The sequence below is a fragment of the Myxine glutinosa genome, chromosome 5, assembly GCF_964187855.1.
Source record: "Myxine glutinosa chromosome 5, kmMyxGlut1.1, whole genome shotgun sequence".
Taxonomy (NCBI): Eukaryota; Metazoa; Chordata; class Myxini; order Myxiniformes; family Myxinidae; genus Myxine; species Myxine glutinosa.
Window position 1 is genome coordinate 82,881,641 of NC_136265.1, and position 27,793 is coordinate 82,909,433.

At 46.7% G+C, this 27,793-nt stretch overlaps 1 protein-coding gene across 1 annotated transcript in view; it reads left to right on the forward strand.

The window, feature by feature from the left end:
* LOC144892140 (uncharacterized) overlaps positions 1-27,793 on the forward strand; it is a 63,188-nt gene that overhangs the window by 15,523 nt on the left and 19,872 nt on the right. The window contains exon 2 of the mRNA XM_078777367.1: positions 11,778-11,918. Coding sequence (XP_078633493.1) covers positions 11,778-11,918 — 141 coding nt within the window. The remainder of the gene's footprint in view (positions 1-11,777; positions 11,919-27,793) is intronic.

The window sequence follows — 27,793 nt, forward strand, 5'->3', positions numbered from 1 at the left end:
TGTATAAATCGCGCTTTGAAGGACAGCCGTGTTGGGCTCCAGAGACGCGCGTATATTTTCCCGCCTGCCTGCCTGCCTTTGTTCGAGATACGTGCTGCGAGGATCCCTCCCTCCCGCCTGCCTGCCTGCCTTCGTCGAGGGACGTGCTGTGACCGGCAGAGGGCCAAGCCGGGTGAGCTGTTCCTGAACAGCAAAGCCGGTGCGTTCAGCACATGAACATTCCTTCCTTCATCCCCCTGTGAGTGTGAATGGGCCCATTGTCTGGGTAGATAAGTTAAGACTGTATAAGATCTGCCCTGTGTGTCTGTTCTTCTCCCGATCATTGTAAATAATAATTAAACCTGTTATTTCTTTGATTCTACCGCTTTTGTCCCTTCCATCATTGACTGAGCGTGGTACGAATTATATCGCTCTAATCGGGTTCCAATACAAGTAACTGCATGGACCATGTGGTGCGCCATCCGCTCGGGTGCACTCAAATTACGCGTGGTCCGTGCGAGACTTGATCCCCGCTGCCGCAACGGCGCGGGTACTTAGGTACGTGCGAACATTGTCCCGAAACCCTGTCCCGCGTCCGACCGGAAGTGGCGACTCGAGTCTCGCGGTTTCGAAGACCCAAAGAGAACAAGGGGCTTACTCTCCCCTTGGTAAGGGAACGGGGGTCGCGGCAAAACCGTAACATTTGGTGTCAGGAGTGGGATTGGACCTGGAGTGCGCTTCACGCACTCGAAATTACGAGCGGATGAAATTTAGCTGTTAAATCCAAAAATTGTATTCGTACCATGGCTAGCCAAGGCGGTCGAATGCCGGTGAGGGTAGATGAAGAGGAGGAATGGATAACCCAGGACCTGCAGGAGAGACATTTGGTAGTGGAGGAAGCTGAAGAGGGGGCGGTAGCTGGCGAAGAAAATGGCGGCATTTCGCACGTGGCGGCGAGAGCCGAGCCTGCGGTGCCAGCGGTTTCGGACCTGTACATACTCATAACTCAACTACGAGCATCCATAGAAATAGCGAGTGACAAATCCACCAATACAAGGAAATGAAAGATGGGTTAAAAGGATTGGAAAACGAAATAAAGGAATCCAGATGTGATGTGGAAAAATTGAAAGCAGCATCAAAGAGGGATATGGAAAAGGTGGGGGAGGACATGAGGCTGCGGGTTGAGCGAGGAGGTCACATTGGTACGCAACGGGGTGAAGCGATGTGGGGAATGCGTGGAGTGCAAAGTAAAGCGGAGCGCAACTAAGTTGACGGGGGCTTTGAAAATCGCGACGCGGGGTGTAGAAGAGCCGTCGGTTGCCGAATTGGACGAGGAAATTTCATGGGCGCCGGCGGTCGTCGAGAAAAAAGAAATGATTGGGGCCGAAGAGACGGTAGAATCGGAGAACAAATCGCGGGAGGTAGAAATGGAATGCACACAAAGTCTGTATTCACACCGTGATGCCGTGCTTGCTAACCTCAATAAAGGTTTACATGTGCTGGCAAAGAAGCCGGGGAAGGAGGACCCCGAGGTGAGAAATAATGGCGCGAATGTGTTTGGCGCGAACGGGTTTTTGGCGCACTTGGGAAAGAGACGAGACCCGGGCGGTCGCGGAAGGTCCATTGTGCGGTGTACGAGGGAAACTGGTGTGCAGTATGAGAGAGAGTGTGCGCCGAAGCGTGAGCGAGAAAAGTGTGCGACAGAATGTGCATGAGAAGACTGCGTGGAGAAAAAGTGTGCGCCAGGGTGTGCGATGATTGAGGGTGCGAAGGAAGAGTGCACACCCGAGAGTGCAGAAAAAGAGTGTGTAACGGGAGAGTGTGTTACAGAATGTGTGCAGGAGTGCACACACGAGAGTGTGGAAAAAGATAGTGCGATAACGGGATGTGTGAGGGGTGCGTGCGCCTGGTTGTGCGGTATTAGAGTGTGTAGAATAAGAGTGCATAACGGAGTGTATGGGAGGCGCGGGGACGCCTGGGTGTGCGAGTGCGGAGTGGGTCGCGAGGTGTGAGGATGCGGCTCAAGCATCGACACCGACCGGGGTAGCGTTTCGCGGGACGGATAGCCGACGCGAGCCCCCGGTGAGTTGTGTACAGCAGGGACCAGCGGGGATCGGTGCCAAGGCCGTTTCACAAGGACCCACGTGCACGATTCGTGCCGGCCCCCGCACTGTATGGTTGGTGCCATGCCGTGACGGCAAAGGCGCTCGGCGAGGTTCAAGGGGGCGGGGGGGGGGGTAGATTTCGGAGCCGCGCACCTTGGCGGGTGCGGTGCTCCGACCGTGGGCGGTTGGGCCACCGTGCGTGGGACGGCGAGGCCCCGCGCAGGGATTGAGCCTTGCACCTTGGCCCATCCATACCTCCCCCTTTGGATCGAAAATGCCGGAAGGACACCCCATACAGGAGACCAACCACCCGAATGGATCGCTCGGCCCTGCGAGGTCGAGCCGTGATGACAATGTACATCCACATGGAGAGGCTTGAGTGTAGTGGACTGATGAGAGTAGTGTACCCTCTGTGGAAGAATGGTAGTTTCACCATTCCTCGCACGACCGGGGCCCATGAGCATTAGTTCAGGCGGATGGCAGTGATAGGCACATGGGGGTGCCAGCAATGGTTACCTCCATGGGGCACCGAAGCTAGCCGAGGGAGGGCTAGGATAATGTTAGGGAACTAGAAGACTGTAGAGACATGATAATTAAGTAGTGACACTGTACTATAGTGGGGACGGAGGTAGATTAGGTGGTTGATAATGACAAAGGGAGTGCATAGTTTAAAGCGAAGACGGGGAAGCACGAGTTGCAGGGGAAGTAGTGAGATAGATGATGCTGTGTGTTTGATGAGAAATTGTGTTGAGAATAACCGGAACTGTGTGCTTGAGAATAAATGGAATTGGTTTGAGGAGTGAGAACAAAAGGTTTATGGAAAAAGGTGTGTGAGCACAAAAGGTGTGTGAGACAAAAGGTGTGCCAGATATTTGCTGTGCGAGAGTAGTGGTGAGTGGAAATAATTGGTGTGCGAATAAGTGGTGTGGAATGCTTGGTGTAGAATAAAAGGTGTGGAATGCATGGTGCGAAGAAGTGAATGGGGGGAGGTGGAACCCATTCACGGACGCACGGTACGGGGTGGGTAGTGTAAAGCCAGGTAGAGGGCATAGGCAAAATTTGTATGAATATTGACACCAGTGGTGCGGGTCGTAGCAAGTAGTGCTTTGTTGGGTGCATGAGTATGTTGAATGGCTGGGCGTGTGGTTTTTTTTTTTTTTGGTTTTTTTTTTTTTTTTGTATACAAGATCGAGGCTCGTGAAAGAGCGAACATTAATCACACAGAAAGACAAACAGACACATAAAACAAATAACATCGGGAGCGGTAGACAAGATGGGGAGAGAGGGGGAAGGACACAAACACAACATTTGAGAGCAGGGACCGAGAGACATGGAGACATCGAGAGATCTGTGGGAGGGAGAGGGCTTTGGGGGGGAGGAATGTGAAAGGGGGTGGGGGGGTGGGAGAGGTATAAACATATGGACACTGCCAGGATTTCCAGGAAAGAAGTTGGAATTTCAAACAAGGTGGATCTGGGGTGAATTAGTGGGGGTAGAAAAGATCAAGGTTTTGGATGGGGGAAGATAAGAGATGGTGGTGAACAGCTGTTTTAAAGACCTGGAGGGAGGAGAGGGATTGAAGGGAGTGTGGGAGTTTGTTCCAGAGGCGGGAGAAAAGAGGAATGAAAGAGTGAAGGTGAGCAGAGAGCCGAGAGTTCGGCAGTTTAACCATCAGAGGGTTGCTGACAGATCTTGTGCGACCTGTAGGAATATTTGGGGGACAGAGCACAGAGAGAGCTGGGGGAGCAAGGCCGGAGAGGAGTCGGTAGAAGACAGAAAGACCACCTACCTGCCTGCGGTGAGTGAGTGAAAGGCCCTCAGAGATAGCTTCATCGCGGGAGATTCCAATGATTTTGAAAGCTTTGGATTCAACAGCGTGAAGCAGAGCCAGGTGTGAGGCAGGAGCACCAGCCCGTAGGGGAGAACAGTATTCCATTGAGCTGCGGATGAAAGCCTTGTATGTGGTGAGGAGCTCAGGTGTGCCGAGGAAGGACTTTGCACGACGGAGGATGCCCAGTCGGCGACTGGCTTTGGAGGCCAGCTTGGAAATGTGGTTTTCCCAAGAAAGATCATGGCAGATAGTGAGACCCAAAAGCTTGAGCGACAGAACTTCTTGGAGAGGATTGTTGAGAAAGTAGATGGGAGGGTTGTCCAGTCGATCTTTTCGGAGAGACATAGTAAGAGAGTGAGATTTGTCAGGATTGAAAGACATGTTCCACTTGTTTGACCAGTCTGTGATTTTGTCCAGGTCTTCAGAGAGTGAGGAGGCTGCAGACTGCCGATCTGAGGGAAGAGGAATGGAGCGGCAGAGAGTGGAGTCATCAGCAAAGAGATAGAGAGGATTTTCCAGAGAGTCGGAGAGATCATTGATAAAGACCAGAAAAAGCACAGGGCCCAGCACACTTCCTTGGGGAACTCCAGCCTGAACAGGAAGGGGAGATGAGAGAAATCCATTCAGGGCCACACGTTGACTACAACCAGAGAGGAAGTCCGCAAGCCATGCATGGAGATTTCCATGGATACCATAGGAGGAGAGTTTGGTGAGCAGAGCTGGGTGCCAGGCCGTATCAAAGGCCTGTGATATGTCAAGGGAGACAGCTCTGATTTCCTGTTTGGCATTGAGGACCTCCATCCATTGTTGAGACAGCAGAAGCAGCATGTCCAGAGTAGAGTGACCTGGTCTGAAACCAAATTGATGATCAGAGATCAAGCCATTGGAGAAGAGGAAAGATTTCATATCCGAAGCAATGATGGATTCCATGACTTTGCTGATAATTGGGAGCAGGCTGATTGGTCTGTAGTTGCAAGGATCTGTTTTTGCACCTTTTTTGTGTAAAGCGGTAATGTTAGCTGATTTCCAGGATGCTGGCAGATGACCTTGAGCAAAAGATAGGGTGAAAAGAACAGAGAGAGGGTGAGATAGAGCGGCAGAGCAGGATTTTAGGACCCGTGGGCTGATGCCGTCTGGTCCAGTTGCAGAATCAGAGTCGAGGTTTGACAAAAACTCCTCCACCTTGTCAGGAGAGAAGGACACAGAATCCAGGAGCAGTTGGGTTCGACTGGGAAAGGTGGGAACAGAGAGAGATGGGTTTGGGACTAAGGATTTTGAGGCGAACACAGAGTTGAGGCATTCGGCTTTGTCACGTGCGATGTCAACTGTGTGGCCATTTGAGGTAAGGGAGGGGATGGAGGGGGAACAAACACCAGAAACGGATTTGACCAGACGCCACCAGGATTTGGAGGAAGGAGACAGGTTTGAGAGTTCATCCTTGAGTGAGGAGAGATAGTGCTTCCTGGCACTCCTGAGGGTTGACACACACTTGTTCCGAGCTTGGTGGAAGGAACTGAGATTGCCTTCAGTTGGATTAGCCTTCCAAGAGGCAAAGGCAAGTTGTTTCAGGGCAACTGCCTCACCACAAGATTCAGTGTACCATGGACGGGAGGAAGGGTAAGACAACTGAAGGCGAGATGGGATAAATCTGTGCATGAGAGAGATCAGTTTGCTTTGGAAGAATTCCCAGGAAGAATTGATGTCAGAGGCAGTGGAGATGGGAGACCAATCCAGACGATTGATGGCTGCTTGAAGACCGTCCCAGTCGGCCTGAGTGAAATGCCAGACTCGTCGACGCTGAGGAGGCTCTCTGAGAATGGCCAGAGAGATGTCCACTTTGACAAGCCCATGATCAGAAGAACCGATTGGAGCAGAAGAAGAGCAGCAGACATTAGCAGGGAAGTTAGTCATACCAAGTCTAGAAGAGAAGATACTCCATTGGCTGAGATCCGGGTCGGGAAATTGACAGATTGTGTCAATCAAGTCAAGAAGACCAAGTCATAAGATAGGGTGAAAAGAACAGAGAGATAGGGTGAAAAGGGATAGGGTTTTCGCTCTTTCACGAGCCTCGATCTTGTATACAAAAAAAAAAAAAAAAAAAATCCCAGTGAGTCACAGAAGTCCTTTGCTGAGGTGCCATGACTGGTGAGAGAGGAACCCACACCCAACCAGGTGGCATGATGACAGTTGAAGTCACCACATATGAGGAAGAGAGAGTTGGGATGAGTGGATAGAAGTTGGTCCATGTTGTCAGACAGTGAAATGTAGATGGAGTCATCACTGTTTGGGGGACGGTACAGAACACATATGAACAAAAGGTGGGAGCGGAGAGGAAGCCGTAACCAGAGGTACTCCTGCGGGTGAGGAGGAAAGAGGGCAGTGCAAGGAGAGTGAGGAAGAGAGTTTTTGACAAAGATAGCCACCCCACCACCAGGCCGAGGCTCAGGTCTATCATACCGGAGGAGGGAGTAACCAGGAAGAGATATTAAGGAATCAGAGACATCTTGAAGGAGGAAAGTCTCTGTTAAGCAGATCAAGTCTGGATTGTCAGAAGCAACCTGTATGGAGAGATCAGTCAGGTTTGAGCGAAGGCCCCGGATGTTTGAGGTCCATACCGTCAATGAAGAGAGAGGGGGAGCATCGGGTACAGGACAGGGGAGGGGAGGAGTAGGGTAAGATGAAGGATGAGAGGGGGAGGTAGGGAGAGCAGTTGATAGTGTGTCAGATGTTGCAGAAGAGTTCCAAGAAAGGGAAGGAAGAGGAGGATGAAAGGTTTGATGGTGAAGGGATGAGGCACAGTGAGGGGTTGTTTAAGGGGGGGCAGAGGAAAGTAGAAGGTTTGGGGGAGTAGAGGTATGAGATAGAAGGGAGACGAAGTGGGGAGGAGGCAGCTTGGAGGAGGAGGGGGGAGGAGGGAGAATTGGAGAGGAATGGTATGGGGGGAGAATTGAATGGGAGGGATTGGGGGGGAGTTTTGAAGGGGAGGAGTGAGGGGGGAGTTTAGGAGGGGAGGGGCAAGGGGGGAGTTTTGGAGGGAAGGGGGAAGTTTAGAAGTGGAGGGGCAAGGGGGGAGTTTAGGAGTGTAGGGGCAAGGGGGGGGATATGGAGGGGAGGGGGAAAGGGGGAGTTTAGGAGGGGAAGGGCAAGGGGGGAGATCAGGAGTGTAGGGGCAAGGGGGGGGATTTGGAGGGGAGGGGCAAGGGGGGAGTTTAGGATGGGAAGGGCAAGGGGGGAGTTCAGGAGTGGAGGGGCAAGGGGGGAGTTTAAGAGTGGAGGGGCAAGGGGGGAGTTCAGGAGTGGAGGGGCAAGGGGGGAGTTTAAGAGTGTAGGTGCAAGGGGGGGGATTTGGATGGGAGGGGCAAGAGGGGAGTTTAGAAAGTGGATGATTAATGAAAGACGAACATTGATAACAAATTGGGTTTGTTGTGATTTTCAAGTTAGCAATCCGATTCAGAACGATGGAGGAGGGATGGAATGAATGTGAATTTAGACCATGTAGTGAGGGAGACGTATAAGATATTGAATTTCTTTTTTTTGAAGTGGAATGAGTTGGAGAGGAAATTGAGAAAAGCCTTTTAAATAGGAAGAAAAACAGCGTGTTGTAATATACCACTGAATAAAACACAGAAGGGGAAAGGTTAAACATATTTAAATAATATTTAAACAGAAACGTGAACAATCTTATATGCACAAAAATACCAACGGGGGGAGAGCCGAGAGGGACCACCACGAGTCACGTGAACAGGGCAAACGGTGGATGGCAAGGAGATAATTGGGGCGGGGCGAACAGCACAGACGTATAAGATATTGAATTTCTTTTTTTTGAAGTGGAATGAGTTGGAGAGGAAATTGAGAAAAGCCTTTTAAATAGGAAGAAAAACAGCGTGTTGTAATATACCACTGAATAAAACACAGAAGGGGAAAGGTTAAACATATTTAAATAATATTTAAACAGAAACGTGAACAATCTTATATGCACAAAAATACCAACGGGGGGAGAGCCGAGAGGGACCACCACGAGTCACGTGAACAGGGCAAACGGTGGATGGCAAGGAGATAATTGGGGCGGGGCGAACAGCACACCTGGACAGAAAATACAGGATGAGACAACAGTACACGTGGAGAAAAGAAAATAAATGTTTTTGTTTTTTTGTTTTTTGGGGGGGGTGGGGGGGGGTGGGGATTTAGAACGTTAGACAGAGTATTATGTTCGGGGTAGAAGGGAAAAAACCAAGAGCCAAGCAAAACACGCTTAAGTTAACAAAACACCGACGGGGGTACAACTACAAGGCCACACACGAGGAGCAGAACACGATTAATTAATTACGAGTTACAGGAAATTCAAACCAAAACTAACTATAATCAAACAATATCACATGGACGATAAAATAACGATTTGAAATTTGACAATCTATCTGGGGAAATGGGGGAGAAACACGTGGTCGAAGAACGAACGAACGAATAAGAATGAATAAACGAATGAGCACAGAGAAGGTAATGTCTTTTTTTGTTGTTTTTTTTAGTTGAGATTTACATAAGGAAGTAGGCTTTGGGGTGGAAAGACTGGGAAAACAGAGAACGAAAGTTATTGGATCACAAACGACAGGCGCTGAGAGAAAAACAAAGCCTCAAGGTTGTACAGTGTACACTGTACAAGGCCTCAAGACGACACGAATTAAGGGGAAGGGCAAGGGGGGAGATCAGGAGTCCTGGGGGCGTTGGTTTTTGGGGCACTCCACCACTGGTAGTTTGTCGGCCAGGTGAGGCCGCAGGTAGGCGCTGGGAGCTGGCTAGTTGTAGTGTGAGTAGGGCCCGAGGATCCCAGGAGAGGACCCGGGTTGCCCAATGCCAAGGTGGGCATCAGGGGGTAAAGTGCCAGGAGGGGCCTTCCCCAGTTAGTTAGTCGCAGGAGCAGGTAAGCTCGGGGTGGCGACTTCAGTGGCGGAGGTGCGCAGGTTGGTAGACCTGCTAGTGGAGCCACACGACCCAGCCCCGAAATTGTGCAAGGGCACAGAGAGAAAATTCGTTGGGAGTGAGACCCAAATTCAGATGGCACCACAGGGTGGACAATGGGAATTCGGGTTTTTAGAACCACTAGTTTAAAGAGGCCGATTGGCAGAGTACGACCCCGGGTAGGTTAAAAGTAAATGTCAGTAGTGTACCTAGGAGATGGGAAATCCCTTCGCACCATCCACAGCCAGTCACCAAGGAGGACGAAGCTCCACACCAAGACTCTGTGAAACTCTTTGAGTAGTAAAGACGCATCATGACGTAGTGTGACATTGTGTTTGTTCCATTCCTTCCTGGGAGGGATTGGGAGACGAATTTGTATTAGAGGGGGATATGAGATTAGAGGGGGATTAGAGATTAGAGAAGACGTAGGGACGAATTTGTAAATACAAGGAGGCTTGGGTAGTGTAAGCCGACGGTGGGGGGTACGGATGGTTAGGGACGAGCCTGCTCTGCTCGCTCTTCCGCGCCCCTCGCATCGTATTACCTTGTGTTTCTGTGTGCCGTTGCGTCCTTTCCGCTTTGCTGGTTGTGCTTTGTCTCTTCCCCCACCCCAGGACCATTTTGGAGGTGGAACTGTGCAGCACCATCGATCTGTGCAGAATCCCTGCTGCACGTTGATACCTCTGTGCAGTCGAACGGCGCAGCATTTGCTGCCGTATCCTTTTGTTGTAATTTTGCTGCACCTGTGTAGCACTTGGCTGCCACAAACCCTTTGCTGCACATTATTACACTGATGGACCACAAGTCTTGTGGCCTTGCACCTCTGCTGTGCAGCACCTTGCTGCAGAATCATCTTGCATCTTCGGACCACTTGTTTTGAGTGGCATTAATGTCACGCAGTCGGACCACATAAGGTTGGCCCTGCCTGGCAAAGAAATGAAATAAAAGCATTTTTTGTGCATTTTTATTATGGTGTGCTAGGGATGAGAAGATGTGTAAGTTTAGGTAGCCCTGAAGATCAAAAATGGCCTGTATGCCTGTCCAGGGGCTATCCGGTTTGATAGGCACACAGAAGAAGCAAGATGCAAGAAGCAAGCAGCAAATGTCATGATTGATGAGTGTGTTTTGTGTTTTTGCTGTGCTTTCTCTCCCCTCCAATCTTCTCTTCCAAAAAGGACAGGTCCTGCGTCATAGAATTGTAAATAAGGTTAAGTTTTTGTGCTTGACATATGAAAATGCTGCCCACCGGCTATGTGTTTAGTTTGACAAATTCCGGAATTCGGTTAATTGTGGGTGTGAATCTGATAGGTAGCTACTCAACGCAATAGGAGGGACATATTTAGTGTTTTAAAACTGTCGCATACACGGGTTAGAGTAAATGTAAGGGGGAACCACACCTATATGTCACATGTAAAAGTAAAGTTAATTTTGCATGTCATTCTCTAACCGGTCGTTTCAGTTGTTGGTTTCGACTCAGGGACGAGTCTGACGAGGGAGGGGGGTAGTGTTGCAGTTTTGTGTTTTTACAAATAAAGGTTAATTTTCCCCTCATAGTTAGTCACACTACAACATGTAGCCTCTTTTAAGCTCAGTTATTTCTTAGCCAGTGTAAGCGTCGACCTTTCCTATGTGTAGTTTTGCTTTGAGTAGAATAATGAGAGTTAGCTCTCCTTCCAATGCTTATGCCGCCTCGATGCTTTGGTTTTGGCGCAAATTACCACGAGGCCGGCCTGACAAGTCGAGGCAGGCCGAAGGAAGGCGGGACAGGAGAAGTGGGAGTGACCGGTAAGCACGAGCCGCCAATCAGGGCTCAAGGGGAGTGGCTCAGCACTGCGGCAAAAGGCGTGGTTTGGAACATTCGATGCAGGCCAGGGCGTGGCAATATAACCCTGTGCCCGAAGCCCCCACCTCAGTTCTGAGGAGAGGTGCGCTGGAGTAGTTAGGAGGATGACATGCGCTGAGTGATGAGCTTGAGTTATCGGTTCGAAGCGCTGTGTTGAATTGCAAGTTCGGAGGAGAGGTGCGCTGAACCAAGTTGGAGTCCTGAGAGTGCGCGCTGTTGAATTGAGTTACAAGTTGAGTGCTCGGTTGAGCTTGAGTCAGATCCTCCGTTGAGTTACGAGAGTGGAAGCGCGCCGTTGTATAAATCGCGCTCTGAAGGACAGCCGCGTCGGGCTACAGAGACGCGCGTATATTTTCCCGCCTGCCCGCCTGCCTGCCTGCCCGCCTGCCTGCCTGCCTTTGTTCAAGATACGCGCTGCGAGGATCCCTCCCGCCTACCTGCCTGTCTTCGTCGAGGGACGTGCTGTGACCGGCAGAGGGCCACGCCGGGTGAGCTGTTCCTGAACGACAAAGCCGGCACGTTCAGCACATGAACATTCCTTCCTTCATCCCCCTGTGAGTGTGATTGGGCCCATTGTCTGGGAAGATAAGTTAAGACTGTATAAGATCTGCCCTGTGTCTGTTCTTCTACCGATCATTGTAAATAATAATTAAACCTGTTATTTCTTTGATTCTACCGCTTTTGTCCCTTCCATCATTGACTGAGCGTGGTACGAATTATATCGCTTTAATCGGGTTCCAATACAAGGTAACTGCACAAACCACGTGGTGCGCCATCCGCTCGGGTGCACTCAAATTATGCGTGGTTCGTGCGAGATTTGATCCCCGCTTCCGCGGCGGCGCGGGTACTTAGCTACGTGCGAACATTGTCCCGAAACCCTGTCCCGCGTCCGACCGGAAGTGGCGACTCGAGTCTCGCGGTTTCGAAGACCCAAAGAGAACAAGGGGCTTAATCTTCCCTTGGTAAGGGAACAGGGGTCGTGAAAAACCATAACAATATTAATCTTCAGTGATGGTTCTCACACATGCCTTCATGGGAAAGCAATAAATTGTCAAATGGTTTGCAGATGAAGTGCTTGTGGGGACGATGGAAACTTTCCAAAGTTATTTCGAGACTTCCCAAGATGCTTTAAGCAATGAACATGAAAAGGAGGAAACACGTGATTCTCATCCCACGGAGTCCAGCAAAGCTGTTCAGCTGCTTGAGGGTAAGCCAAACTTTGTAATGAACATATCACATGGCTTTGACTTGTTTGTTTGTTGTTTTTAAAGATGAAACCTTTTTGTTCCAAACTCTGGAATAACAGATCCATTAAATTGTGGTCAACCAAGTGAGCTTGTTTACATTCACTGGACATGGATATTAGTTGCTTATAAAAGACGCAGATGTGGACAGGGATTGTATTTGAATAAAATACCTCGAAATTTTAATGCAATTTGTATTTCTGGCATTTGCTCAGGATTCATCGGACACATAAAGCCAAGTTGGAAAGGTCTCTGCTTTATTAACATACACCTCGGAAATAGCATTGGAAATAACAAATCAAGTGAGATGAATGCACCGTGTTTGGATGACTTGCTGTGGAAGTACGTTGTCCAAATCAGTTTCATAACAATCTTAATATATCTACTATTTGATGTTTCCATCTCCACAATGTGTTAAACCTGGAACATTTCCGAGAACAATAAATCTGGAACATATTTTGATTTAATGGTAGCCTCTCCCAGCGAAATTCGAGTTGCACATCACACCATTCGGGTTCAATCTCATCTCACCGTCTCTCCTATTGGACACCAGCTTGCGCTATGACCCCATTCTAGATTCCATTCCTGATTGCTGTTTTTATTTTCTCTGGAAACCTTTCTTAACATTTCACGTACCATCTGACATTTGAAAATACTTCAGCCCATTGCCCGTAAAACAGTGATTCCATCTCTCACAGACAACCAGCAGAAGATCAAAAAATACTCCCACACCTGAAGCATGAGTTTTAACCCAGGTAGTCCTAAATACTCACAGTACCTCTCTGAAAGGAGAAACCAACCAACTCTCATATTTACTTCTTGGATTAACCTTGTGCTATTTTGAAAGACATTTATTTTTGACAACTTTGTTGGTATCACCATTCCCGATGGTGTCTCCATGAAAGGGCTAGTTTTCCATGTGAGCTTCCAAAGGCAAGTGCAAGTCGACTATAAATTCTACAACAGGCTTTTCTTCCCTTAATTCTTCGCGCTGTCAAAAAAGAAGACCGAAAGTGTAACATCGGCGAAGCCGGGCTTGTTTGATACTTTAGTTGAAGAGGATAGTATGATAGAGGATAGGATAGTATGACAAAAAATATAAATAATAAAGCTGTACCAAACCTCCCCATCAACAAAAAGTTTAATCAGACCGAAGAAGCCGTGGAGGCTGCGACATTGACCCTCTCCCCGACCTCCATCCCACAACTCCGGCGATATCCACAGCGTTTGCGTGGAAAAACACTGAGAAGTCCCATGCACACGCAGCAGAGACACCAAGGTCCACATGCAGACCAAGCAGTGGGTGGAGGGACGCAGGAACGAGCATGGTGGTGGGCCCGATGGCGAGCAGATCAACTCATGAGCAGAGGGAGGGCAGCCGTGGCAGGGAGTGAGTGCCCATCTGTGATGCTAAGGCAGATCCAAAACGTTGCGGACAAAACCAAGGAGAGGAGAAGTGGGATTGAAGAGAGTGTGGGAGTATTAACGCCATTTCTATTGTTACAAAAACGATACGACTGCATTACTTTATTCTGTTTTTCGAGTCAACAATGAACAAACCATACACCGCTTCAATCTGAAAATTTTGCAATAATGACAAATGGATTCCAGTGTTACGAATATATTTACTATATTATCTTACTATAATTCACCAAATGTCCATCTGTCCGTTCGAAGGTACCGCAAAAACGGCTCAACCGATCACAACGATATTTTGGGTGGGTATTCCTGGGACCGCTGGGAGGAAAATAGGCTGTATTGTTTTTCCAATTCTTCCAAGTTTTCCAATTTTCCAGTTTTTCCAAACACGATGGAATAATATTTACCGATATGAACAGTGATGTGGCTTTTATTGAAATTATACAAATACTGTTTCGATTTTGATGACAATTATGAACCTGCCGTGAATGCCGAAGTGGACAGATGACGGCAATGCGTGGGTTTGATAATATCCAAATACAAGTCATTCAATCATAATGTTAAGTCGTTAAACGTTCATCGTGTTGATCATTTTGTTAAAGTATCAATTGATGATTGGAATTGAGTGAATACAATTATGATTTTGAATTCGTAATTGTATTCACCCAACCGTATGGAACTTCACATCAGGATTTAAATATTTGTTTGTCACGAATGTTGTTAAAAGTTTATTTTTTATATTAATGTTATTTCATTTGTGATTGGAGTTATGTTGTTTGGAATGAAAAACGGGATATCAAGTTCAAGTGAATGATGGAATGCCGTGATGGTTTCTACTTTCTAAACGTGAATTCGTGGATCGCCACATGCAGATTCGCCATTCACTGTGTATGGAACAAACGTACCCGTTTGTTTGTACGTTTTTAATGGAAGTCCTTAACGAACTGCTGTACATGTCTGACGTGCGACTGAAGGTGCTACAGGAATGTGGAATTTATTGCTTTCATACTTTGGCATTCGCCGTTTCTGCATTGTCTGTTTGCTTCTGGCCTCCCACCCATGCGTAGCATGGGTACATCACTAGTTAATATGAATGCTGTTATTATTATCATGAAAACAATACTACTGTATAAAGAAACCTGGGATAATTTGTCCAAAGCAGCCTGAAGGTGAGCCATGAAGCTCAAGGCCTATAAGGACTATGTCGTTGGAAGACCCGTAACGCCCATGCGTTTGATATTTGATGGTCATTTTAACTATCGGTTTGTTTGCGTTTCACACTGAATGAAAAACGACAAGGTACGACATAGCGATTGTGATATATGACAGGTTCGACGATATGTTCGGCCTGAATGAAATTGGGATCAAAATGGTGGTGTACAGAATCAGCTGCCTTTCCACCGTAATGATATTACACGGAATCACATCACCCTGTCCTGTGACCAGATCCTCAGCTCTGAGTAGTATACATTTAAGTGGACGTACATACATGACGGGTTGTCCCCCCCCTTTGGAACTCAAGAAGAGGCACCTTCGAAGCAGCAAGTGAGGTTTAATGAAAAATCGAGCAAACACAATATTGTGTTGTGAAGCACGTCTTGAAATCGCAAGGCCTTGCCACACCAGACCATGCAAGTCCAAGCCGCCCTCAAAACTCAGCAAAATACAATTTGTTATATACATGAAATAACAGAAAAAACGCTGCGCTAAAGTATGACCTCAGACAAGAGAGGGCCTTTGAAGACACAGAAAGTAAGATATTTCTCAGGCTCTAATTCCAAACGAGTTGGGCTTTCCAAGGCCCAGGGATGCGTTCCCATAATAAAGTTCAATGGTATTTACTTTTGGCAGTAAAACACATACAAATCAAAGGAACAAATCAAAGGATACATCTTACATCATCCCCTGTTCGAGGTTAACTTACAACTATTCCCATAACTTTCTTCCTTTAGAACAGGGGTGGGGGACCTTTTTCCTGTCGAGGGCCATTTCGATTTTTAGAACATCCTTCGAGGGCCATGCTAAATTATTGAATACATATATCGGACTCACCTAATGCGATGGCTGGAACTGTTTCTCTTTGGCGAGGCGTTTGGTGTCAGGTGGTAGTGATGATGATGCTACTCGCAGCTGGTTTTGCAGGTTTGGGTCAGTCAGTCTTGAGCGAAACCGAGTCTTTGCAAGAGTCAGTTTTGAAAAGAACTGCCCACAGCTGTAGGTCGTCCCAAACAGTGATGCAAACTTCAGTGCATGTCTCCTCAGAATGGGAAAATCCTCAGCACGTACATACAGTTTGTAGAACTCGAGCAAAGGGAGGACAAATCTCACACTCTTACTATGTCTCTCCGAAAAGATCGACTGGACAACCCTCCCATCTACTTTCTCAACAATCCTCTCCAAGAAGTTCTGTCGCTCAAGCTTTTGGGTCTCACTATCTGCCATGATCTTTCTTGGGAAAACCACATTTCCAAACTGGCCTCCAAAGCCAGTCGCCGACTGGGCATCCTCCGTCGTGCGAAGTCCTTCCTCGGCACACCTGAGCTCCTCACCACATACAAGGCTTTCATCCGCAGCTCAATGGAATACTGTTCTCCCCTATGGGCCAGTGCTCCTGCCTCACACCTAGCTCGGCTTCACGCTGTTGAATCCAAAGCTTTCAGAATTATTGGAATCTCCCGCGATGAAGCTATCTCTGAGGGCCTTTCACTCACTCACCGCAGGCAGGTAGGTGGTCTTTCTGTCTTCTTCCGACTCCTCTCCGGCCTTGCACCCCCAGCTCTCTCTGTGCTCTGTCCCCCAAATATTCCTACAGGGCGCACAAGATCTGCCAGCAACCCTCTGATGATTAAACTGCCAAAATCTCGGCTGTCTGCTCACCTTCACTCTTTCATTCCTCTTTTCCCCCACCTCTGGAACAAACTCCCTCACTCCCTTCAATCCCACTCCTCCCTCCAGGTCTTTAAAACAGCTGTTCACCACCATCTCTTATCTTCCCCCATCCAAAACCTTGATCTTTTCTACCCCCGCTAATTCACCCCAGATCCACCTTGTTTGAAATTCCAACTTCTTTCCTGGAAGTCCTGGCAGTGTCCATATGTTTTATACCTCTCCCACCCCCCTTCCCATGCTCCCCCCCCTCCAACGCCCTTTCCCTCTCACAGATCTCTCGATGTCTCCATGTCTCTCGGTCCCTGCTCTCAAGTGTTGTGTTTGTGTCCTTCCCCCTCTCTCCCCATCTTGTCTACTGCTCCCGATGTTATATGTTTTATGTGTCGGTTTGTCTTTCTGTGTGATTAATGTTCGCTCTTTCACGAGCCTCGATCTTGTATACAAAAAAAAAAAAAAAAATTTTTTTTTTTTTTATAGATACATGAATTGCCTCGCGGGCCGGATCAAACGGTCTCGCGGGCCGTATACGGCCCGGAGGCCGGCGGTTCCCCACCCCAGCTTTAGAAGATGCTGAAAAAACGTCTCTCCAGGCTGGATCTGACCGAGCCATGGAAAACATGTTTTGCAATTGAATCTAGCTTTTTTGAAGCAAGTAAAAGAAAGACAATTATATATATATTTCTCAGGTGCCCTGGGTCACGTGGTGCCCCCCATGGCCCCCCATGCCCTGCCCCCGACATATTTCTCCCTTTTGTCTTTACGACAACTCTTCGGAAAGACAACGTATTACCCCAGCGGGTCAGCATCCCCCTCAGTCACATGCCAGGCGCGCCATGCGTCACGCATGCTCAGAGAGGGATACCGGCCCCTAATTGTGGCCGTCTGACATCAACACATGAATTGTTAGCCATAATTCGCGACGAAGACTCCTGGTTAGAAGATAGCTGCCGCCCGGCCGGGTTCTGAATCCACCCTCGCACCAGCGTAGGTGCAACCCAGTCGCCAGCCAGATTAGGGGCCCTCCTTATGCAGGTGTGATCCTTGCGAATCAGGGCAAACGATCCACGTCCAATGCCATCAAGCCTGGCACATGTGATTGTTCTGTGGGAGAGAGGGTGGCACATCCATCATCACAAATCTCCATCTCCTCATAGTCACAAATCTCCATCTCCTCATAGTCTGCATCAACGTCAGTATTCATAGTGTCGGGTGCCTTAAGCTGAAACGACCCCAAATTGCTTACTACAGGTGGTGTAGGTGGTGGTGTAAGTGGTGGTGAAGGTGGTTCTCCCGGATATCCCAGATATTTGTTTGCCATCCGCTCCTCACTACTTGCATAATAGCAATAGCTCTTAAAGGAACCTACACTACTTAAATCACGGGTAAAAGAATCCCAATCCCAATGAAGTGAACTAAAATCATAATCGTCATCAGAATTCCACGCATCAGCAGATTCGTTGATTTCAAGCCAGGAATCGTAGACCTCTAAAGCCACATCCTCTAGCCACGAAACGTCTAGGCCGTCGACGATCCAGTCGTTGGTGTTCGAATCTTGCCACGAAGTGACAGAATTGGCCGGTTATCCTGTGAAACATTTTCTCACACACACCATGATCAAATTCCTAGCCCCCCAATTATGATCAGTCAATGGAGAAACTCACTACATTTTCCCCATCCTGCTTTGTTGTCTTCCTATGTGCAACCATCATTTTTTGTAAACACATATTTGTAAACATCATCTCGTATTGCTTCTATCCCAGAAGTGTCTCAAAATCTGAAGCACAATTTTCCTATACATCTCATCTCACCTGTGTAAGAAAATTATTTACATTGACCCATATCACTATTTACATTATTAGCAGCTCGTAGTTAAATATCAAAATACATCAACTGGTATTCTTCCTTTGATAACCTCTCCCTTATGAGCAATAATTCAATTGCCCAACGTACCTGGTGGAGTTTTGTTCACCTGGTCTGCAGAGCTGTGATCCAATCTGCACCAGCACCCAATCACCTCTTCGATTGGGGTCATCCTGCCTGTAGCAATCTAACGCAACGTTATTAAACGAAATTCACAACTTTACATTCATTGATCCCCCCCAGTGCAAGCTAACCCCTTGTATCACCTTCCTATCACAAAAACAACAGTCCATAACTAACCACTTTCCTTTATTTCCTGCCTTTACCATCAACTTTTTCCAACCTTCTCCCTTTTCTCAGCAAATCCTGCAGATTCACTTGTCATTGACAAATAATTCATTTGATCCGACTTTCCTTTATCATCTTTGCACTTTCAACAACCTTCTTCAACACTTCCTCCCGAACTCTTTTCTTCAGACTCAACCCACATCAATACAATGTCCCCTTCCAGGCGCGTCTGTCTAGCCACTCACAAATTGTCCACAAGACAAAATCACCATATTTCACACCTCAGCTCTCGAGACCACCCAGGGGTCCCTTGAGAGATGCATCCTAATGTTAATCAGCTCTCGAGAGCTCAATTTTGGCCCTTGAGCTCCATGAACTTCATGAACACAAATCGGACGGACAGACAGGGGTGAAACCAGCAATACTCAATTACCTTCTGCCAAGCAAGAGGCCAGAGCAGTATCACTCCCTCTTCCCTCTGCCCATCATAACTGGCAGACAGACAATGGTGAGCCACAAGCCCCAACCCTACTAGGCTCCAGCTCCCATCCAAAGGATACAAACTCCCTCAGACTGGCATAATCTCTTTGCCAGCTTATGTACGAACCAAGACTGCAAACAAATAGTTTTCCAATAAAAATCAATTGTCACCCTATTGCACCATATTGGCAGAATTCACTTCAGCTCTCCACCACTCTTGTGTCGAGTGGTGCCCCAAAATGACATTGCACGAACCCTTTCAATACCTGTCTAAACCTACTGCCATTATTCCTATGATTATTCTAACAAACCCATTTGCCTAATCCACCTTTTCAATTTTCATTTCAATTTAAAGTCAATCCAATGTCCTCTAATACCTCTCTTAGCATCACATGCACCTGTTGTAGGCACCTGTTTTAGCCTCTGGCCCAATAGCTGCCCAATATTATGAATATTCCCAATATTCCCATAAACAAATAAAAAGAAAATAACCTGATCTATTTATTGAAATAAAAAATAGTTCTCATATGTCTTAGTCTGGCCAATTTTTCTCACCCACTGTGACTCACTCAAAATAGATTCTCACTGTTGTTATGTCTGAAATTCGTCTCATGAAAACCCATCCAAGAGTCCAGTGTAACAGACAGACAAACACATAGACACACTGAAGATCCCAGGGTCCCATCGAACTAGCTTGTCCCCAGATCCACAAACAAAACATGTAACTTATGTCAACAACTGAACTCCCAAGACAACAACGATAAAACATCCATCCATCTCAATGGCTCGCCAAGTAGCTCATTGTGTCCCTGTCTCTCTTCTTGCATCTACACTGTTCACAATCACAATTACTCACTCATACACTGCTCCATCACCTCCTTCCCTACACCCCAAATCTCCACTTGCATCCTATGCAAATCATTCACTCAACACCATTACACTCATCCACAATACCCTCACAGTACATCACTTCTCCAAACCATTGCCTCATTCGCTCAGATTTTCCCACGCTCCAATTCCTCATTTCAACATGCTCACCAGCAAGACTCATTCAATTCCTCATTTAATAAACTACACCACAAACACACTGCATCATCTAACTAACTACTGCCCCTTTAAAACTCGTGCTTTCCCTGTCATCCCTTTATTCTACTGCACATCCCTCGTCATTATCATCCATCTAATCTCGCTACGTCTCCACTACTACAGGTAACTTTCCCTCGGCGAGCTTACACTGCCATATTTCCCAACCACATTTCCAGCGAAGATGACGTCACTATTTCACACCTTTCCTCCATGGAACAGCTGGTGGTCCTCCATGAGATGCATTCCGATGTTAATCACTTCAAAGCTCTCAATTAGCCCTCCTTGGAATCGCACCTTTAACATTACCGGCACTGCCCTTTCTTGGTTCAAATCTTACCTCTGACAGACACCAAGTCATCCCCATCAACAACTGCAAATCCTCCACTGCTCCCATCTATCCTGACAATCTGCATCACTGAAATAAATCCTGGCTTCAAATCAACTTTCTCAAACTTAACTATGATAAATCTGAAATAATCGCATCATCTTCCTTCAAACTCAGAGCACACTGACACAGTATACATCAAACATTGGATTCATATTTCCACAGAACTCCACCACTCTGTTAAATTTAAACATGCCCAATGGGCAATCCACTCTGCTCGGGGCTGCAAAATGCTGGATTATAACCTTCCCAAACACAGCTCTTGTCCACCAGGCTGCAAAAATCAAAGCATTTTCAGTCCCCCTTTTTCACATACACTAGCCAGTTAGGCTATGAGCCAGACCCTCAAATTTTCGACATTATGCTCAATCAGAGGGAGGATGGCTAACAGTTATTTTTGGCAAGGCCAGGGACCCTAGTGCTGAAAAAAATGTGATAGCAGTGTGAAACTCTTAGCCGTATCTGTGTTATCAACACATTTGTCAGACCACCCCAATAACGCTTTCGGTAATTTTTCCGCCTAAGATTTAGGGGGTAGGGTTCGTTTTGGGGCTTTCAAATAATATCTCCTATATGTATCAGTTAGTGTTGTATACCAGGTGAAAGGTAATTGAATTATCTTTCACATGATGTATAGAAAGTGCCTGTGTGATATATAGTAACCTCTTTATGATCATTAAAACATAATTATTTCTGCCAACCCTCAAAAATTTATCACAAAATCCCCAATGAAAACAAAATTAGGCAAAAATTCAGTTTGGCGGATATTAAATGAATTTTTGAATTTGAGAAACACACAGTATGATTAAAGTCAAATTTGGGCCTTAAATCTCATACACCTTGATAAAGATGAGAAAATCTAATATACAGTAGTTGCTGTAACCATGACCTAAAATCCATAAATGTATATCTTTCCGCTCTTATGATATATTGATTTACATTTTACGATTTTTGACCGACAGCATGTATATAGTTTGTATACCATTATTGGTCTAAAAATAGTATATATAATATTGGGATGTCAGCCATATATAGGTCAAAAAGTACTGAAATTGGTGTCAGAAATGTCTAATTCTAAAAATATGAAGGCATTATGACCAAACTGTATGTGGTGTTCTTGAATATACCACAGACGTATGATGCATGTGATGATTAACCTACTCCATGTATATGTATGTATCCTGATGTACCCTAACTTGGCGAGATAATTTACATCATATTCATGCAAACGTTTTTAGTCTTGTAGTGTTGTATGGTTCTCTTATATTACCAGCTATACATAAAGTAAACCAAAGGAAAACAATGTACTTTCTATTTAAGCAACATATATTTATAGACATCATACCATAAAGTACACGAGTTATCAATTCAGCGTACACCATATTTGTTACACATATGTACATGATCTTTCTCCATACAGTTCTACAATTCAGAAGTTATCCTCGTCATCGTCGTCGTCTTCTTCATCGTCTTCTGCCGAACTGTCATCACTCTCACCATACACTCTCTGGTTGTCACATGTGGTGAGTTTGCACATGTCTGTGCACTTCAAACCACTGGCCATGCAGACACACATGGGTAGTGTGCATCTTTTCGAACAGGTGCATGCCAGTAAATCCAGAACCGCCTGTGGTGCGGGCTGTCCTTGCATCCAGTCGACTGCCAGCTGCACGCGACCATCCCGGGTATCCCAGTGCCATCCTTTCCCGATTGGACTCGGTACTGCTGGATCCATCTTGAGACTCCTCTTCCAAATAGCGGCTTGATAGTTGGCTCGCTGTGCATGTTTGGTTAAGCAGTCTTTGCACGGAGGTAGCTGGTGACTGTTGATCTCTCCCCTCTTGGCACAGAACAGGTGATATCTCAAGTCATCCGCCTGTGGTGCGGGCTGTCCTTGCATCCAGTCGACTGCCAGCTGCACGCGACCATCCCGGGTATCCCAGTGCCATCCTTTCCCGATTGGACTCGGTACTGCTGGATCCATCTTGAGACTCCTCTTCCAAATAGCGGCTTGATAGTTGGCTCGCTGTGCATGTTTGGTTAAGCAGTCTTTGCACGGAGGTAGCTGGTGACTGTTGATCTCTCCCCTCTTGGCACAGAACAGGTGATATCACCTTCACTGTCCCCGACTTCGGTGCGTACATGAGACAAGTGAAGTTCTCCAATTTATCCATCAGTTCCTCACTGACGTCCCAGTCCTCTCCCAGCTGTGTACATGCATCCTGCACATCTTTGTTGGTTCTGATGAGTTTTAGTGCAGTCAGTTTTCCTCGTCCAGCGAACGTGCTGACTGTGTCGCATCCGGTATAGGCATGCATTCCAATTAGGGCCTGACATACATTTGTGCCGACTGACTTTCCTATTTTCCCTATGTCTAGGATTTTAGCCCTTGCTTTGGTGCCACATTTCTGAAACAACTTGGCATGAATCTTGGTATGAAATGCCAAGCCGATGACAAGTACGTCGGTGTCATCTGAGCTAATAAGCACAGACTGGTATCCATGTGCGGCAGCATGGGCAGCATGCAAGAACAGACGACCATCTGCTTCCTCGTGTGTGCTTTCCAGGGCCACTACTTCTTGGCTAGCATCAGATGTGATCTGATAACACTTGTCATCGCATGTTACAAAGAGAACCTTTCCCTGTAGGCGTCTGATGTACTCTGGTTTCTTCCACTCTTCGACCAGGAACATGATAAGACTTGACTTGTTCCCAACATAGCTGAGAAACTTGCACCATTGCCTTACAATTTGAGATGCCGTGATGTTTTTCAGCTCAAGTCCAAGTTCTTCCCCCCTGGTTAACCGTTCGCTGTTTTTGATGGAAGTCTCCTTGTCGGTGTCAAAGACGACATCGATCCTCTGGCTACTGCATCCATCCTTCAGGGCCATGGATAGGACAATCATGGCCACTTCGGCAAATGTAGTTTGATCACCTGCCACCTTCTGTATAAGGAGCATCCCGTCAATAATTGTTGCCGAATTGTCGGGTATCCTTTCAGCCGGGGTCACAGTCCTTTGCAAGGCCGTGGCTAGGGCAGTTTTGTTGGTTTTCCGTAGAAGGCCTTCGGGTGTCGCCAGGGCCCATGGCAAGGGACCTAGAGGATGAGATAGCACCTCTGCCATGTGAAGATCTCGGCCCTGTGCCATCACGATAATTCTACCAAATAGAGCTCTGTCTGCTTGAAGAATTACTGCCCTGCCATTGCTTCTGCATTCCTTCTTCTTAGTGAGGTTGCTGAAAGTCTTCAGCTTGTTCAGTTGCAAAGGGTCGTGGAATTTCTTGATTGGTGGGTTGCTCTCAAGTCGCTCAATCTTGAAGTTTGTGTAGCACTTGTGTCCGACTTCCCATGCTTTCTCCAGATCCTTGGCAATATTTGGAGGGGCTGCGCGTGCGGTGGAAATACTGATGAGAGAGCTGGCCATAGTGAATGGGTTCACCCAACTCTGGATCAGAGTTATCAGTGATGATACAGCGTCCTCATCTTTCTTGATCCGTGTTTGCTGCAGATCCGCGTGTTGTACGTGTGTGTTGCTCACATTCACCATTTCCCTCATCTGGCGGAGAAACGCACTCCTGTGTTCGGATGTGACATAGTAGCGCTTCACTGCTCCAGATTTCAAGTTGAACCTGGTAGTGCCACCTGGTGTCTGTGTGTCTTTGTTGACAGTGACCTCAGTAGTTTGGTCAACTGGAATGCGTCCAAACGGATTGCTTTTTGACATTTGAACTGAGAAGTACCCATCCGAGAACGCTTGGAAGATGCCAGGGTGCTGCGTTGGAAGGTTTGTCATTTGTGCGTAGTATGCTGATAAATACCGTGCATAGTTGATTTTGTCGTATGCGAAGCACCAAGGAATCATGGCTTGGATAGCAGATAGATGTAATGGCCAATTACCTTCTCGGGAAGCGCGCAGTAGAGCAAGCAAGACCGTTTCAACGATATCCACGTACGACATCCAGAATGACGACAATTCACCATTATCATGACGAAGGTGATGCAGGAATTGCTTCCAAACAGCCTGAACTTCTTCACACGATTGATCTTCCAACAGGTTGTTCCACTGGCTCTCATCTTGTCCCAATTCAGCAACTTCTGCTAACAACGTAGTGACCGTCTGTGTTGCCTCTGGTCGCATCTTTTCCAACCAAGGGAGAAATTCAATCCACGCAAGCCTCATGAATGCTTCGTAGATGCTCTTATGTACACGGACTGCTCGGTTGTACATCTTCCCCTCCATAACCCGATTGAGTGAGCCTTCTGCGACGATTCCTGTTTCGATGCAAAAGTCTCTAAGACCAGCATCTTGGAAACGAGCACCAAGAATCGACATCACATTGCAGATTGTGTGGAACGTGCCGAGGCGAAGTACGATGTTAGCATATGTGTCTGTGTTTCCAGACGATCTCGGCAGCCTTAGCATACAGGGCCTGATCCATGACGACGACGATGTCCTGCAAGTGTAGGATCTGTCGGACGCTTTCAGACTGCTTCAAGATTTCTGCGACTGTGGACATCTCTGTAGCTGGTGCATTTATTGTAGGCATATATCTAACAATATCCTGAGAGACGCTGATAGATGCCCTGACGGTGATGTTGAATCCTGTCCAACTTGGTGTTTTTTGTGTTACTGGGTCCACCTGACGGGCAATGACCCGAAGAAGATTCTTGATTTGAGCAACTTCCGTAGCCATCTTGTTTTCCGCTGCAGCTGTTGATAATGTTTGTAGTGGATGAGGCCCAACACGTTCACCTGCAATGTAGACAGGCAGTGTTTCTTCTGTTATGCAGACTGTTCTTTGCTTGAGCTTCTCGATCTTCGGAAGTGGCTCCTTTGGAAGGTGTGGTCCATACATTTTGGCCTGCACTGCAATGCCATTGACTCGATGTGTTGTTCCTTTCCCGGTCAGCGTCTCTTCCAGTCTATCAATGTTATCCCATGCCAAGTTTGTGAATACATACGGCTGGATGCTGCTTGGTAGGACTGTTTGCTCATTTAAGTTTGCTGCAAGTTTTTGAAGACATAGTGCAGTGTCATTTTCCTCCAGTTGAGTGTAGGATATTGCATGTCCAAGATGGTTCAATGTGCGAATTAGTTCTACGTTCCCTGTGAGAGTCTTAACTGCATATGGGAGCAACATGTGTTTCGGAGGCTTTTGTTGTCCACAGCTCACTGCATAGATAATGTCCTGGCTGAAAGATTGCATCAGCATGATGACCCTGTTTGATGGAAGCTCGTTTTCCGGATCTCCAGTCAAGAGGCCAAGCATAAAGCGCTGGAGATAGACGGGAACGACGAAAGAGTCATTGTCGACGTCGGCTGGATGATAGGGCCATGGAGTTGGTTTGTTATCCTTCCTTATCATCGATCTGATGTGTGTCGATGTCTGATCAATGACTTTGGACATGTTTGATGATTTCCCTTTCCAAATGCTCAGTTGTTGTTTAAGTGTTTGTATTTCTTTGACAGCATCTTGTAATGTTACATTATCAGGTACGACAATCAGTTTTCCACTGTTGTCTTGAAAGATGTGAACGCTATTTCCAAGATCAGTTTCCAGTTTCCGTGCGAGGTTTTTTCTTGTAGCAGTTCTTATCCCATGCAACCCTCTTGATGTCATTATCGATTGTAGGTGCTCTACCAGCGTTGTCATCCTAACAATTTCCTTATTCGGGATTATATGGTTCCGGATGTATACGAGCAACTCATTGTATGCTTCTTCTTCAGTGTAGTCAGATTCGTTTGTGGCGGCCGTGTTTCTGTCATGTGCATCTTTAGTGCTTGGTCTGGTGTAACTTCTGTAGCAAGAGAAATGGTATCGTGCTTCAGCTGCCACAATGTCTCTACTTGTGGCAGCCATGATTTTCGTGTCACATTTACGCACGGCGCTGTTTCGCAGTGTTTCATCTGCTCTCAGATCAACAGCCTTGCTCAACTTTTCACGGGATGACGTTCCCTTGCACCACTTGGTCTTTCCACAGAATATACAATCCGGTTCATAGATGCGTGATTCCGAAGATGCCCTTCTGGCTTGTCTCTTGCTCGCTGAACATGTTGCAGCAGCATCGTCGGTTAAATTGGATTCAGCTTTTCGTTTCAGTGCTTCCAAATCTCGCTTCATGGTGAACACGCTCCTGCACTGCCTGTGGTAGAATACTCAGGGAATCTCCTTCTCTGGCAGCGACTGAGCAAGGTCGAGAATGGGTGCATGGTTCCGTATTTTGGCCGCATCCAGCAATGTAGTCCACGAATCGAATGTTTGAGGGCTTATGAGCGGATCTTCTGGTTTGAAATCAAACGATAGCTTATGAATGATACAAACGTCCTTGGGAACTTTCTGAGTGATCGCAATCTCCATTGCAAGTATTTGTTCAATTGTCTATCTGCGGTACACTCTGTTTCACCACCACCAATATCACCACCACCGTCTCACCTGGAAAGACACATAATATCGAATGAGACCACCACCACCACCACCACTACTACAAATTAGCATCAGTTGATATAGTTGCTTAAAAATGTATTCTGCACCAACAAATCTACAAAGAGAAATACATTAGATGTCGTGCACTGCTGTCATGGTTGCAAATCACCTAAAATATAATGAAAATATTGACATCGATGACAACATTCATATTAGCATGTCTACACATATTGCATTGAATTTCATAGCACATCATGATCATATGTGTGCGGATATTGACTCTAATTATACTGTATGTGTGTCTCAAATCGAAACATACCTTTTACATACCTTTTGATTTTTGCCTATTTTTGTTCCTAAAATTGGGGATTTTGTGATGAAGTTTTGAGAGTTGGTGGAAATAATTATGTTTTAATAATCATTATAAAGAGGTTACTATAGATCACACAGGCACTTTCTATACATCATTTGAAAGGTAATTCAATAACCTTTTACCTGATATACCACACTGGCTGATATATACACGTGATATTATTTGAGAGCCAAAAAACTAACCCCACCCCCTAAATCTTAAGCGGGAAAAATGACCCGAAAAGCGATAAATGGGTGATCTGACAAATGTGATGATAACACAGATACGGCTAAGAGTTTCACACTGCTATCACATTTTTTTCAGCACTAGGGACCTTGGCCTTGCCAAAAATAACTGTTAGCCATCCTCCCTCTGATTGAGCATGGTCGACCCCTCGGCTCATAGCCTAAGTGTAAGCCAGCCAAACATAAACAAAGAGGTTCCAGCGAGCTGTGACCTCCATAACTCTAAACAAATCCACTGGCACTTTTAAAACAAACTTTCCCAGTCACTTACTAAAATAAAGTGCAGCTCTTGTCCGTAGATATACGTTAACCAAGATTACATGAGACTTGACAACAATAGTACTGCCCCGTGGAGCAAGGCACCAGAGACGACTCCCCTCTCCTTCGACAAATACACTAGACAGATCA